We start from the raw sequence: 13,605 nt of genomic DNA on the forward strand, positions 1-13,605 counted from the left end.
GGTCTCGCATGACTTGGTTAGATATAAACATTGATATTATCGTTCTTATTCCATGACGATCATACGCCAATTTCAACAGACAAACTTATCTCTTTGACTCCAACGTCATATCCTAGATTTTCTCTGTGGCGGAAAGAAAGCGAATTTTGTAGAGCATAAGATACATCCATGCCTTCGATTAGGATAGCAGCCCCGGTTGCATTATTTGATTCAATAGTGTTTTGATAAAGATATTTTAAAATTAATATAGTTGATTGAAATTATTTATTGATCGATGTCGCTAGGTAGGTGCATGCTTCGTTGACAACTCATCCCTACTATTCATGTTACCGTGACAAGTCATCATCATCCTCTAAAAGGGAGAATGAAAAAGGAAGGAGATGATGTGCTGGCCTGTCACGGTTGCAAAAGGTGAACAAGTGTCATGTGAAAAAGTATTTACCAAAGCATTATTTATTAAATCCAAAAAAAAGAAGAAGTCTCGATATGTTTTTGCTTGGGAGGAAAAATTATAAATCATCCCGTCATAGACTACTAAACACCACTTAGGATTCCTCACTTAAGACTCCAAGAGTCATGCATGTCACAAAGCACTAAAGAGGACTATTTACTAATTTCTTTTACCACCTTTTTAATTTCGCAACTATTATTATATAATATCATAATATTTGGATTCATCTTTTCTCCATTCCAATCGCAGGAATTTAAATTGTCAAAAAATAAAAAAGGGTCAATGACCTGCTTTTGTAATGGCCTATCTTATCCCAGTCATTTCTGTCCTATTTAGTGAGACTTGAGCCGTCTGTTAATCGGAGCTTGAAAAGGCCTGCGAGCTTGGACTTCAACAAATTCTGGTTGAAACTGACTCCAAACATCTCATAAATATCATAATAAAGAAGCTGGGTGGACTGTGGTACATTAATTCTCTCCATCGTCGAGGATATGTTTAGTTTTATACACTTTTTTTGATGTAATTAGATTTACTCATATCTATATGAAATCTAACTAGTTAGATTTACTCATATCCTTGGATGTGGTAGCTATTTCTGTCATCCACCATAGTAGGCTCCTATTATATCATCAAAAATTGATTAGGTAGAAATGTAAATGATGTGTCGCCGGCGTATATAAAGACTGTGTGATCCGTTAATATATCATGAATCTTTAGATCGACGAGTAGAGCTCGCATTAGCCTTTTATCTAATAAATGCATCCCTTTCGAAAGTCGAGGTTAATTGCACATATTCGCTCTAGAAACTGCTACGAATATTCGAGTAGCAAATACCATCAAATAAATTATAACTAATTTAATGAGTCATTTTACAGTTTCATAGCCTAAATTAGTTTATACTTAGCACATCTATAGCTTAATCTTTGGGACATATATATACCTACTTGCATGATCAATCAGGTAGCACATCCTCGACAACACCATAATCGCAAGGCGCCCTTCCCCCGCTAGGAAGGGAAGGACCGTAGATAGCTCGACAGTCATCTCGATGAGGACGGTTCAAAGATCGACTGAGTGTGGGACGAGGATCGAGGTCCTCGAGCTCGCAACATCTGCCTCATCCTAGAGCATTCATGGAATGTTAATGAGTCCGATAAGAATGAGGGGCCATAGTGAACCATTGACTAGGGGCACCGCACGTCGCTCACTTCTCATGCCACCCGTCACCAACCAAAGGCCAAGGAGGCGGATAGACATGTAAACTTCATTATTTTCAGACATGATTACATAGGCAACTCGTGCGGCTCTAAAGCTGATTAGCATAACAGAGTGAAGAATATGAAGTGGTTGTTGCACTGGAGGTTGGCCACACTTTGTCAGGGTGCTCACTAAGGCATGCGAGTCAAAAACAACTCATATGTCGACATGGTCGCGTCAGCGTTCTGTGCGCACTTGTGCTATATAAGGCCATATAGTTGAGTTACGAGGCTTAGGAAGGTCGAACAAGATCAACGATAGCGAAGCTCTGCCAAGCACAAAGGAAACAAATTTTGAGTGCATTCTTTGCCTAACAGCCTATTTTTTATTCTCTCTAACGACTGATCGGATAATGGTGTTGAAAGAACATAGTAGTGACAATCTAGCTATCTTTTCAACAAAAAAAGAAATTAGGTAATGCATATGGCTTTAGGCTTGATGACCAAGGTTGTCACGAAACTAGTAGAGCAACCGATCTTTCTATGAATACTACAACATCATATTCTAACTAAGATCGAAGAAAAGGAAAATGAAAGCGAAGGTTCCTTCATCTCGCATATTGTAACACCGTATAAAAGAACTCTAAAAGTTGAGAGGAAGAATTGATAATTTGAATGATGCATATCATGTGTTTCTTATTACTATTTGAGAACTGTAGATATAGATATAATAGATATGTTACATGGACGTATTATGATGATCATGTTATACTTTCTTTATATTACTTTTAGATTATAGAAGTATATATATATATATATATATATATATATATATATATATATATATATATATATATATATATATATATATATATATATATATATATACTTATTGGGTTTTATGCTGATCATTTTTTGATAAAAATATTTTTAGATCAGTAGAAAACTCTAAGTCTGTAGAGGAGTCGGTGAAGATTTGTTTATAATCTCTTTTATATTTTGTTATAAAACTAGTTAGATGGATTGTAACTTATTGTGCAGACTTTTTATTTGTTAAGATGTTTGGATATGTATCTAGAGTTTACTATGATATGTGGTACTTTGGGTTTCTTTTATTGTATCATTTGTAGAAAGATTGTCTCTCTCTTGTATATTGTGTAAAAATATTAACCAACTGGTCATTTGAAAACTATATTAGTTATATTGAGACACACTTATTTGGTAATCATATTTTGGTGATGGTTGTTTCAAATATATTATTTATATATTATGCTGCAATCTAATTCGTTTTGACTTGCTTTATATATTCTTAGTCAAATAAAAGTTGCGGTTTGTAGAATTGGAAGGTCAAAGAAAGTTTGCGTTGAAATAATGTCCAACTAGCCGATGCTATGCACGTGCAAATAACTCTATTATATATAGGTAGGCAAAGCAAGGCAGCAAGCCACATTCCTCTCATCGCAATTCAAGCTAGCTTCAGTAATACTCACAACTCACAACCACCCATGGCCTTCTCTAATCGATTCCTCGCTCTTGCTCTCTTTTCTCTTCTTGCTTGTGCTGCTAATGGGCAGTTGTCTGCAAACTTTTATTCTACCACCTGCCCAAATCTACAAACCATTGTGCGATCTGCCATGGCTCAGGCAGTAGCAAAGGAACCAAGGATGGCAGCTTCCATTCTTCGCCTCTTCTTCCACGACTGCTTTGTTAATGTAAGCTATATAAGCATTCCATTTCTCTTGATCTCAACTATAATAACAGTAATTAAGTAGTGTTCCTTATATGCGCTATTGTTAATTTTTCTCTCCAGGGTTGCGATGGCTCTATTCTTCTTGACGACACGCCAACCTTCATCGGCGAGAAGAGTGCTGGGCCGAATGCGAACTCAGCTCGCGGCTTTGACGTCATTGATGCCATTAAATCCCAAGTCGAAGCTGCCTGCAAGGCGACGGTCTCGTGCGCCGACATCCTTACCCTCGCCACACGCGACGGCGTAAATTTGGTTAGTATAAGAATATTAAGTCGATAGATAATCAATTAAATTCAAAAGATCAATCTAACAAACCAACAATGTATGTTATATATCTGACAAGTTGTATTGTTGCTGCAGCTCGGAGGACCAACATGGACAGTTCGATTAGGCCGCCGTGACGCGCGCACCGCGAGCCAGAGCGCGGCCAACTCCAACCTCCCCGGCCCAGCCTCGAGCCTCTCCACCCTCATCTCCATGTTCGGCGACAAGGGCCTCAGCGCGAGCGACATGACCGCTCTCTCCGGGGCGCACACCATCGGCCAAGCGCAATGCCAGTTCTTCCGCGGCCGCGTCAACGGCGGCGACACCAACATCAACGCCACCTTCGCGGCCCTCCGCAGACAATCGTGTCCGCCGACCGGCGGCAACAGCAATCTGGCCCCTATCGACGTCCAAAGCCCCATTAAGTTCGACAATGCGTATTACCAGGACTTGGTTGATCGGCGTGGGCTGTTCCATTCGGACCAGGAGCTGTTCAATGGCGGGTCTCAGGACTCGCTTGTAAGGCTGTACAGTAGAAACGGGGCTAAGTTCGCCGCCGACTTCGCTAAAGCCATGGTCAAGTTGGGGAACTTGAGTCCACTTACTGGGACTAATGGGGAGGTTAGATTGAACTGCAGGAAGGTAAATTCATGAAAGATTTTCTAGGGGGGACGCCTAGGTGTAATTTGGGTCAATTTTTTCATTTGTTTGGGTGTGCAGGGAAAGGATTGGGCGTGTTGCCAGACCCATGTGAACTGTCAGATGGGTTAATATGTTTTTTTGTGAACAGTATAACTGGCCGACATTGGTCTTGGATTTGCATGGCTCTTCATCAATAAGATCTTTTAATTTTTTACGTTTTATTTTGCTGTTACGTTTCCAAGTAATGTAAGTAAACTAAATAAAATGTTATTAGATTACGTGCAACCGCTAAAAATATTATCTTATTAAAATGTCTTGTAAATTGATTACTGTGTTACAAGGATAGTCCTGCCTAGTTATTGTATTAATATAAATACAAATATGATTAGTAATCAGGTTATTGTGTCACTCATTTAATACTTATACTCGTATTTAAATTTTTTAATTCTACTCAATTCACCAATAAGCTTTTTTTCCTTTTAAAAAGGAAAAGAAAGGGTCTGGCTCTGAATCCCCATTGGCCTACTCACACACGTGACACGTTTGCTAGATACAATTCGGCAGCCATTTTTTTGGCAATTGTATTTGTGGCTCTACTTTGCATCATGAGTCTGACAGTAGAAATGTTTAAAAATAACGTACTTGATGGACTTGATTGTAATTTAGAACTCTTCTTCTAAGGTTGCAGAGTCTAGACGTTTCTACACGGTCGAATATTATACTGTCACGTTACCTCTATTAGGAAGCCTATTTGTCGATTGGATATCTCATAAGAAATTGTGAACTCGCCTCTCCACCGCTGATAAAATGAATTGGTATATTTAAATAAGTTTGAAAAATGATAATATCTATTGTGATGGTTCGATTTATATGTGACAACGTGATGGTAGGAATGGCAAATGAACAGGAAGATCATTTAATATAGGTGAATTATCATCTTCGTTTTGCGAATTAGACCATTGTGATTCATTTTGTTGAGAGAATTTTGGACTTATTTATTTTATCTATATATATATTTTTTTTAAAGAATGTCTATTGAACAGATATTTATTTAGTACAACTTGATATTTAAATAAAAGAGAAAAAGATAAAATAAATCTCTCACTTAGTTAAAAAATAAATAATACAATAATATTAAAAGTATTAAGAAATTAACAATACTTGCTTTCAAGCCAAATGAGAGCGAAGGATAACGACCGATGACCTTGAAAAAATAAGCTTTTTACTTGGCCAATATAAATAGCACTATAAATAAAGACAGCAAAAACAAGTGAGAAAAAATACATTACAAAATAGGTTAGTGTTCCAAATATCTATCAAGCTAAAAGAGTCGAGCTCTCTAAGACCTGACACCATTACCTACTGGAAAACAAAAATTTATAAACAAATAACACCACCGTATATAACAACAATCAACAACAAGCCGGACACCGATAATAACCCAAACAATTAAAAGCAAAGCATAGTCAAAATGAAAATAATCATAAGAGGGAAAATGATGTTAGTGGTGAAGGGAATAAAGAAGAGAGGAGAAAAGGAGAAGAAAATGAGAGAACAGTGAAAATAGAAAGATTGATAAAAATTAAAAGAAAAAACATCTCACGGGAGAGGGGAAAAAATCACGGCGGTCGACCAATGGATATTTATACAATGTAATACATTTTTATCCACAGGACGGAACTTAAAAGTTTAAAAATAAAAATAAAGTGTCACACAGTACTGTACTACCGTGCAAAAATAACAAGAGAAATCATTGAAACTCAGCAAAAGCTTTATAATCACAGTTGCCTACGGGTAAAATGTGATCACAAAGTTCTGCGTACAAAGACAGTGTTAGTGTACTAAAAAGCATGATAGGAAAATAAGAAACAATACAACCCTCTGAGACCAACGAAGCAAATTGACTTCGACTCCAAATTAAAATTTGGTTCCCGATATCTACTTCTACTGCTCATTACCTTCAATTTACCTTCCTACAATTCAATCTAACCTCGCCATTAGTTTCTGTCAAGGGACTTAAGTTCCCCAACTTGGCCATCGCCTTGGCAAAGTCTGCGGCAAACTTAGCCCCATTAGTGCTGTACAGCCTAACAAGCGAGTCCTGAGACCCACCACTGAACAATTCCTGGTCCGAATGGAACAATCCACGCTGCCCAACCAAGTTCTGGTAGTACGCATTGTCGAACATAATCGGGCTTTGGACGTCGATAGGAGCCAGATTGCTATCCCCGCCGGTTTTCGGACAAGTTTGCTGTCGGACCGCCGCGAAGCTGGCGTTGATGTTGGTGTCGCCGCCGGTGATGCGGCCGCGGAAGAACTGGCATTGCGCTTGGCCGATGGTGTGCGCGCCGGAGAGCGCGGTCATGTAGCGCGCACTGAGCCCCTTGTTGGAGAACATGGAGATGAGGGTGGAGAGGCTCGAGCCGGGGCCGGGGAGGTTGGAGTTGGCCGCGCTCTGGCTCGCGGTGCGCGCGTCGCGGCGGCCTAATCGGACTGTCCATGTTGGTCCTCCGAGCTGCATCAACAATGCAACTGTAAGATATGATAACACATTGCTAACTGGCTAAAGTTTTTGAATTCATGGGTTATTTGGCTCATGCATTTCAGTGTAAAAATGCAGTGTATTACTAACCAACTTTACGCCATCGCGTGCGGCGAGAGCGAGGATGTCGGCGCACGAGACCGTGGCATTGCAGGCAGCTTCGACTTGGGATTTAATGGTGTCGATGACGTCGAAGCCTCGAGCAGAGTTCGCATTCGGCCCAGCACTCTTCTCGCCGGTGAAGGTTGGCGTGTCGTCAAGAAGGATCGACCCATCACAGCCCTGGAGAGAAAAATTAACAACACATATAAGGAAATTACTTAATTAGTGTCATTATTGTAGAAATTTAGTAGTAATGGACTGCAATATATCTTACATTCACGAAGCAGTCGTGGAAGAATAGGCGAAGAATGGAAGCTCCCATCCTTGGCTCCTTTGCTACTGCCTGAGCCATGGCAGATCGCACAATCGTTTGCACATTTGGGCAGGTGGTAGAATAAAAGTTAGCAGACAACTGCCCGCTAGCAGCACAAGCGAGCAAATAAAGGAGAACAACAAGGGTGGGAAAGGTACTTGAGAGGAAACCCATGATTAAGAAGATTATTGAAGCTTGGCTTGAGACGATATGGGATGCTCTTTGTTTGCCTTCCTTCGTATATATAGTGTGCTCTTTGCGCATGAACCGGGCGACCAATTTGATTCCAAATTAGAGCAATCATCGGGCGGTGGTGATTTTAAGAAATAAGTAGAATTAAGTCAAAGCAATTTAGCTGGTAAAATAATTTGGTTATTGCTAGTTGCTTGAATCGCACATGTGTGGATGTTGACGAGCTGCACTTGCTTACGTTGTCGTCTCTTGCATTAGTAGACATTACTATGTGATTGATGCTCTATTAACCCTGTCGTTTTGAAAGAATCACCGGATATATCATATCTTTGTTTGGCTCCACCACCGTTGTAGCTTTCTCCGGTAAAGTTGTTTAGTATCTGTCACATGTCACCAGGATAACATGTCACCAGCCTGTTATGGTACTCCCTTTAAAAAACAGAAACATGGTCATGGGAAGACTTTGGATGAGCTATTATGTACTTTTCCCTGATGGGAATATTCCTGGCTTGATTTGTATATAAGTCTCTCTTACTTATAAATAGTGCGATAGAAAGTGCATAACTTTAAGTTATACATCTTAAATAAGAGACTTTCCAACCTTTTTTTTTTGTTTTATTAAAATATGGATAAATTACTTATTCGTGTATTTAAGATTTATATACCAACTTACTGTCTTGTTAAGGCTTAACTTTTAATATCTAAAGAAGATTATTTCTCTAAGTTTATTTCTTAAAAAATTTGTATGTTACACTTTTTTTTTTAACAAAATTTTTACTTTTTATAAATTAAGCTCTAAAATATCTTAGATTAGATCTGAACTAACACTATAAAAATATTTTATTTTTACCCTCAGTATAGGTAGGGTTTAATTTAGTTGGATTCAATTTATTTGGGTTGAGTTATATTAGTGCAAGCTGAATAAGTATAACTTGATTAAGATTATTTTTATAATATTTATAGTATAATTAATTTAATATAAAATTTTAATTAAATTTAACTAATAGATCTAATAGGTGTTTTCTATACATAAGTTAAATTATATAATTCAATATATCAAAATTGTGAGGTGTAAATCGTACAACCGTGCAAAATTTTCCAATTTTTATGATGGCGATTCATCATCACATGAGACATAGTGACGAATTGCCTAGGGACTGTCAAACCTTATCCAAATTAAGAGGCTCAGCTTCATCCTATGTTGTACAGAAGAATCCGTGTGCGGCTGCTTAATTTCCAGCCGTAATGAGGCCCGTCATAATCTTGTATCACTTTTTTATATATCACTATCAATGGTATTACGTGATTGTCTTATCGCAAGCCCTCTTATCAACGGAGCAACATTTATATAGACAATCAAATTATTTTTTAATCTAGGAGGTAGGTGACAGTATATACTCTTTCTGTTAACACTGCAGTAATTAAGAAACATCAGATAATTGAGGCCTGATAGAAAAAGAAAAAGGGGCCTATGGCTATAGATCAAATGATTTAATTGTAATTAGCCCTTTAAATCATTGTCAGTCTGTCAATAATGAAGTGAATATTTATAAAATGATTCGATGGTGGAGACATTGGAAAATTTTGCACTATTTACAACTGGCATGAACGAAATGGAATACTACTTCGTTAATTTGGTTTAGGCTTAAAAACTCCTCGCTGCCTAAAATTAGATTATAGCATAAATGACTGGAGAAGTGAGTCAGTGATTATATATCGTAGCATTCTAGCACCCAATCCATATCTTTCTATCAATTTGGGGAAGTGCATGATACCTTATCGATGCAAGCCCTCTCCCATGCCCATTGGTTACCAAACTCATAGCCTGCTATATATCTTATTACTAGCCAAATTGTACTCACAAGTCTTCTTACAAAGTATAAATCACCCACCACTTTCATTACAGGAGATCTAGAAATGACATGGAGGCCAGCTAAGGTAGAAGAAAAGGACAAGGACAGCGAAGGTTCCCTTTATATCATATAATATATATCAAGTTGCAAATCACCTACGCGGCTGGTAGTAGAATTGGGCTGGTCAAACAAAGTCCGCGTTGAAGTAAATTATAATATACACCGCTGCTTGTGCCATGCACGCGCGAATAACTAATATATATAGGTAGGCAAAGCAAGCCATTTCTCTCATCCCACTGCAACCTTCAATAGTTAATACTCGCTTAGCCATGGCCTTCTTACCTAATAGCCTCGTGACTCTTGCTCTCCTCTCTATTCTTGCTTGTGCTGCTCAGGGACAGTTATCTGCTAGCTTCTATTCTACCACCTGCCCAAATCTGCAAACCGTTGTGCGATCTGCCATGGCTCAGGCAGTAGCAAAGGAGCCAAGAATGGCAGCTTCCATCCTTCGGCTCTTCTTCCACGACTGCTTCGTTAATGTAGGATATATAGCATTCCATTACTTAATCTCTATTATTATTACACTAGTTAAGTAGTGTTGGATCCTTATATGTGCTGTTAATTTTCATCTGCAGGGCTGCGACGGCTCGATCCTTCTTGACGACACACCAACTTTCACTGGCGAGAAGAGCGCTGGGCCAAATGCGAACTCAGCTCGCGGCTTCGACGTCATCGATACCATTAAATCCCAAGTCGAAGCTGCCTGCAAGGCGACGGTCTCGTGCGCGGACATCCTCGCCCTCGCCACACGCGATGGCGTGAACTTGGTTAGTATAAAGTATTGCATTTTAGAGTGAATGTAAAAGCTTAATGTTGCTATTAGATAGCAGACTATATAATATATATCTCACGGTTATATTGTTGCTGCAGCTCGGAGGACCGACATGGACAGTCCAATTAGGCCGCCGCGACGCGCGCACCGCAAGCCAGAGTGCGGCCAACTCCAACCTCCCCGGCCCAGGGTCGAGCCTCTCCACCCTCATCTCCATGTTCGCCGCCAAGGGTCTCAGCGCGAGCGACATGACCGCGCTCTCCGGGGCGCATACCATCGGCCAAGCGCAATGCCAGTTCTTCCGCGGCCGCATCACCGGAGGCGACACCAACATCAACGCCACCTTCGCCGCGCTCCGAAGACAAACGTGTCCGATGACGGGCGGCAATAGCAACCTGGCCCCTATCGACGTCCAAAGCCCGATTAAGTTCGATAATGGGTACTACCAGGACTTGGTTGGTCGGCGTGGGCTGTTCCATTCGGACCAGGAGTTGTTCAATGGTGGATCTCAGGACTCGCTTGTAAGGTTGTACAGTACAAACGGGGCCAAGTTTGCCGCTGACTTTGCTAAGGCTATGATCAAGTTGGGGAACTTGAGTCCATTGACTGGGTCCAATGGAGAGGTTAGATTGAACTGCAGGAAGGTTAATTGATCGACCTGCGATTTGTTTAGGTTGGGAAGTTGATTTGGGTGCGTTGAGATTTGTTCTAGAACCATGTGAGTTGTCAGATATTGGGTCATAGGTTTTCTTGAAATGTGTAACTGGCCGACATTGGTAGAGCAAAGATAATAAAATAACTATATTCATATTCTATCTTTTAGGTTCTCTCGTCCCTTATAAAAAATTGAGTATTTTTGTCATTTTAAAAAGATCCGACAACTTTTGTTTTGTAAATATCATTTTCCTTAGGTTAAGTGTAAGTGCGATGACTTCCCATACGAGCAGAATTTTAGAGCACTTGTGAATTGCCCAGTAATTCCATGTGGATCACGTGGAAATCTGAACATAATCTGAACTCCAACTGCTGGATTTGCTCCCAATTCAGTCCAAGTTTTACCTTCTTCCTCATTGTGTTTATAGCATTGGTACGTTCCTCGGAACTTAATATATGAAAATGAAAAAGCCTTCTGTCAGTTTGCATATAAAACCGACCAGTTCGAGCACCCAAGATTCCTTTTAATTGTTTGAAACCCAAGTCTGGCCCATATGCATGTCAGGTAGTCGGATCCGACCTAGGACGATGGGTTATGTTCGCTTATAGAATTAAGGTCGTACATAATATAACTCTATAACAGTATAATATATATCTCATATATGAGCAGTGGGGCCATTGAAAACATCCTCAAACCCCACTCGGCCTCTAGATTATCTAGAAATATATTGATCAGACTATCTATATAGGACTGCAAAAAAGTCGGTGAGCTCAACTCATTAAGAATCTGGCTCGAGCTTTAAATGAGCCAAGCCAACATTTTAAGCTCAAAGGAATTATTGAGCTGAGCTAACATTGGCCTGCTCACTCGGCTTGATTAGGCTCATACAATATGCATATATATATAAAGTTTAGAACCATTGAATCTTAGATTCAACTATTGATATCATCTCTACAAATAAAATAAAAAACCCTAGTCTAACATTTATCTCCTCAAACCTATTGGCACTGTGCTCTCATGACTCGAAACCTAAAACCCATCTCCACCGCTCAAACGTGTCCTCACCAAAGTTCCATTGAACATTCTCAATGAAGTCGCTACAGGGTATGATTAGTGCGGTTGAGTATGGAAACCCATCTTGATAATGTGAGAGCTTTACTTAGGCCATGGCAGAAACCTTTTGTGGGGCCATGATGCAAGCTCTTCCTGCCACCGGCAAGGACTTCTTCCTATAATGTCAAAATGAAGACAATAACAACATCGAGGCCCTCTCCCTCCTCCGTCGTCTCATCGATCCTTGGCCCTAAATCCTCCTTGGTGAGTCGAGATGTTGAGCCAAGCTCAAGCCTCATCTAGCTAGAGATGAGATGAGTTGAGCCAAGCTTAATTTTTATAGCTCTAATCAAGATGGTACACAAGTTAAGTTGAGATTTTCCACCTCTTGAGCAGAGCTGAGCTAGGCCTAGCTTGCTCAAGCTCAACTTATTTGCACCTTTATATCTATATATAAGTTTGGAAAAAAAAAATCTCTACACCCATTTTTATAAAAGAAACCGAAAAATAGCACCCTACATTTTAATAATTTATGATCAATAACTCTTATTTTGAGCTATTTGTAATCCAACCTCTATTTTTACATGGGTTAGCTTAAACTAGTCGATTGCTAATAAAAGAGTATCTAAATGTGAATATTTTATTAGGAACACAAAAACTATTGTTTAAAATTACAAAAAAATAAAATAAAAAATAAAAGTAATACTCATGTCTTCCCTTGCTTCGATTACAACTACCGGAGTCTAGGATGCCAAACTTCTTACATAGCATTTTTATAAATTATATCGTAATAAATATGGTTAGTGTATGAGTATATTAGAATGTGCCAAAGATACTTTTGTAACTTGGTTGGTAGAGCTAAATAAACTACAATCACCAGTATAGCTAAGTAGTCAAGTCTTATTGGTTTTGAGATTGCCTACAAACGTCGCAGAGTTAATATGAGCTAAATGCAATTATGGAAGTACTCGGCCTTAGCTAGCAACAAAATAGAATCTTAGAGTTTTTTTTTTTTATCTTTCTCCTCCCTGCGAGTCTTCTCCCTTTTTCCTCTTCTTTCTTTCACTTATTCCTCCTCTCACGCCCTTCTTTCTCTCCATCATTCTTTGTTGACGGTGATAAATCTTTTGTCGTCTAGATCTGTCTCCTTCCCCCCCTCTCTCTCTCTGTTTCTGTTTCCGCCTCCTCCTCACCTCCATCGTGTCTGATATCATCTCTTTCTCCATCTGCGCAGCCCTCGAGAATCCACTCACCTACGATCACAACCAGCCTCCTACTGTCCTGTGTCTCTCATGTCATCTACGCCACATCCGACATCTTTGACTACAATAACATCCGTTGCCTATGGATACCTGTCCGATCTAGAGGCGAGCAATTAAGTTGTCACCCGCCGCCTCCATCCTCCATTTGTTTCACTTCCATTTATATCGACGATCCTGTCGCTCCTCAACCCTTGTTCGATCGCCGCGGCTTTTGCTGCAATAGCAATCGACATCGTTGCTGGTGTTGCCGTGACTGCAGCCACATAATTAACCATGGCTATCATTATTATGGTTGTCCTTGCTATTCTATCTTTTTCATTGCTTTCTTTAGTATCTATTCCAGGGTGTTGCAAATTTGAGTGTTTATCTATATGATTTCAACATAGACGTACGTAGGATTCTGACCCTCTTTATTGTCGGGGCCGACTTTGTTAAAGCTTTTAATTTGGACCTTTCAAGCTTCTTGTTGTACTTTTTAGTGGTACTGATAGTGATAGC

At 39.6% G+C, this 13,605-nt stretch overlaps 3 protein-coding genes across 3 annotated transcripts; 2 read left to right on the forward strand and 1 right to left on the reverse strand.

Annotated features, from left to right (window-relative positions):
- The first annotated feature begins 3,102 nt into the window (after nucleotides 1–3,102).
- On the forward strand, nucleotides 3,103–4,509 carry LOC140764831 (peroxidase P7-like). The gene is made up of 3 exons (XM_073103624.1): nucleotides 3,103–3,359; nucleotides 3,458–3,649; nucleotides 3,758–4,509. Exons 1-3 carry the CDS (start codon nucleotides 3,153–3,155, stop codon nucleotides 4,313–4,315), a joined length of 957 nt encoding a protein of 318 aa, XP_072959725.1. The 5' UTR covers nucleotides 3,103–3,152; the 3' UTR covers nucleotides 4,316–4,509.
- Nucleotides 4,510–5,907: 1,398 nt separating this feature from the next.
- LOC140764830 (peroxidase P7-like) lies at nucleotides 5,908–7,459 on the reverse strand. Its single transcript, XM_073103623.1, has 3 exons — nucleotides 7,222–7,459; nucleotides 6,936–7,127; nucleotides 5,908–6,818 (listed from the first exon to the last, which is right to left on the reverse strand). Exons 1-3 carry the CDS (start codon nucleotides 7,432–7,434, stop codon nucleotides 6,264–6,266), a joined length of 960 nt encoding a protein of 319 aa, XP_072959724.1. The 5' UTR covers nucleotides 7,435–7,459; the 3' UTR covers nucleotides 5,908–6,263.
- Nucleotides 7,460–9,606: 2,147 nt separating this feature from the next.
- Nucleotides 9,607–10,931, forward strand: LOC140764832 (peroxidase P7-like). Its single transcript, XM_073103625.1, has 3 exons — nucleotides 9,607–9,844; nucleotides 9,941–10,132; nucleotides 10,236–10,931. Exons 1-3 carry the CDS (start codon nucleotides 9,635–9,637, stop codon nucleotides 10,788–10,790), a joined length of 957 nt encoding a protein of 318 aa, XP_072959726.1. The 5' UTR covers nucleotides 9,607–9,634; the 3' UTR covers nucleotides 10,791–10,931.
- The last annotated feature ends 2,674 nt before the right edge of the window (nucleotides 10,932–13,605 follow it).

Source organism: Typha angustifolia, chromosome 8 (assembly GCF_048772165.1).
Source record: "Typha angustifolia cultivar Huaian chromosome 8, ASM4877216v1, whole genome shotgun sequence".
Classification (NCBI taxonomy): Eukaryota; Viridiplantae; Streptophyta; class Magnoliopsida; order Poales; family Typhaceae; genus Typha; species Typha angustifolia.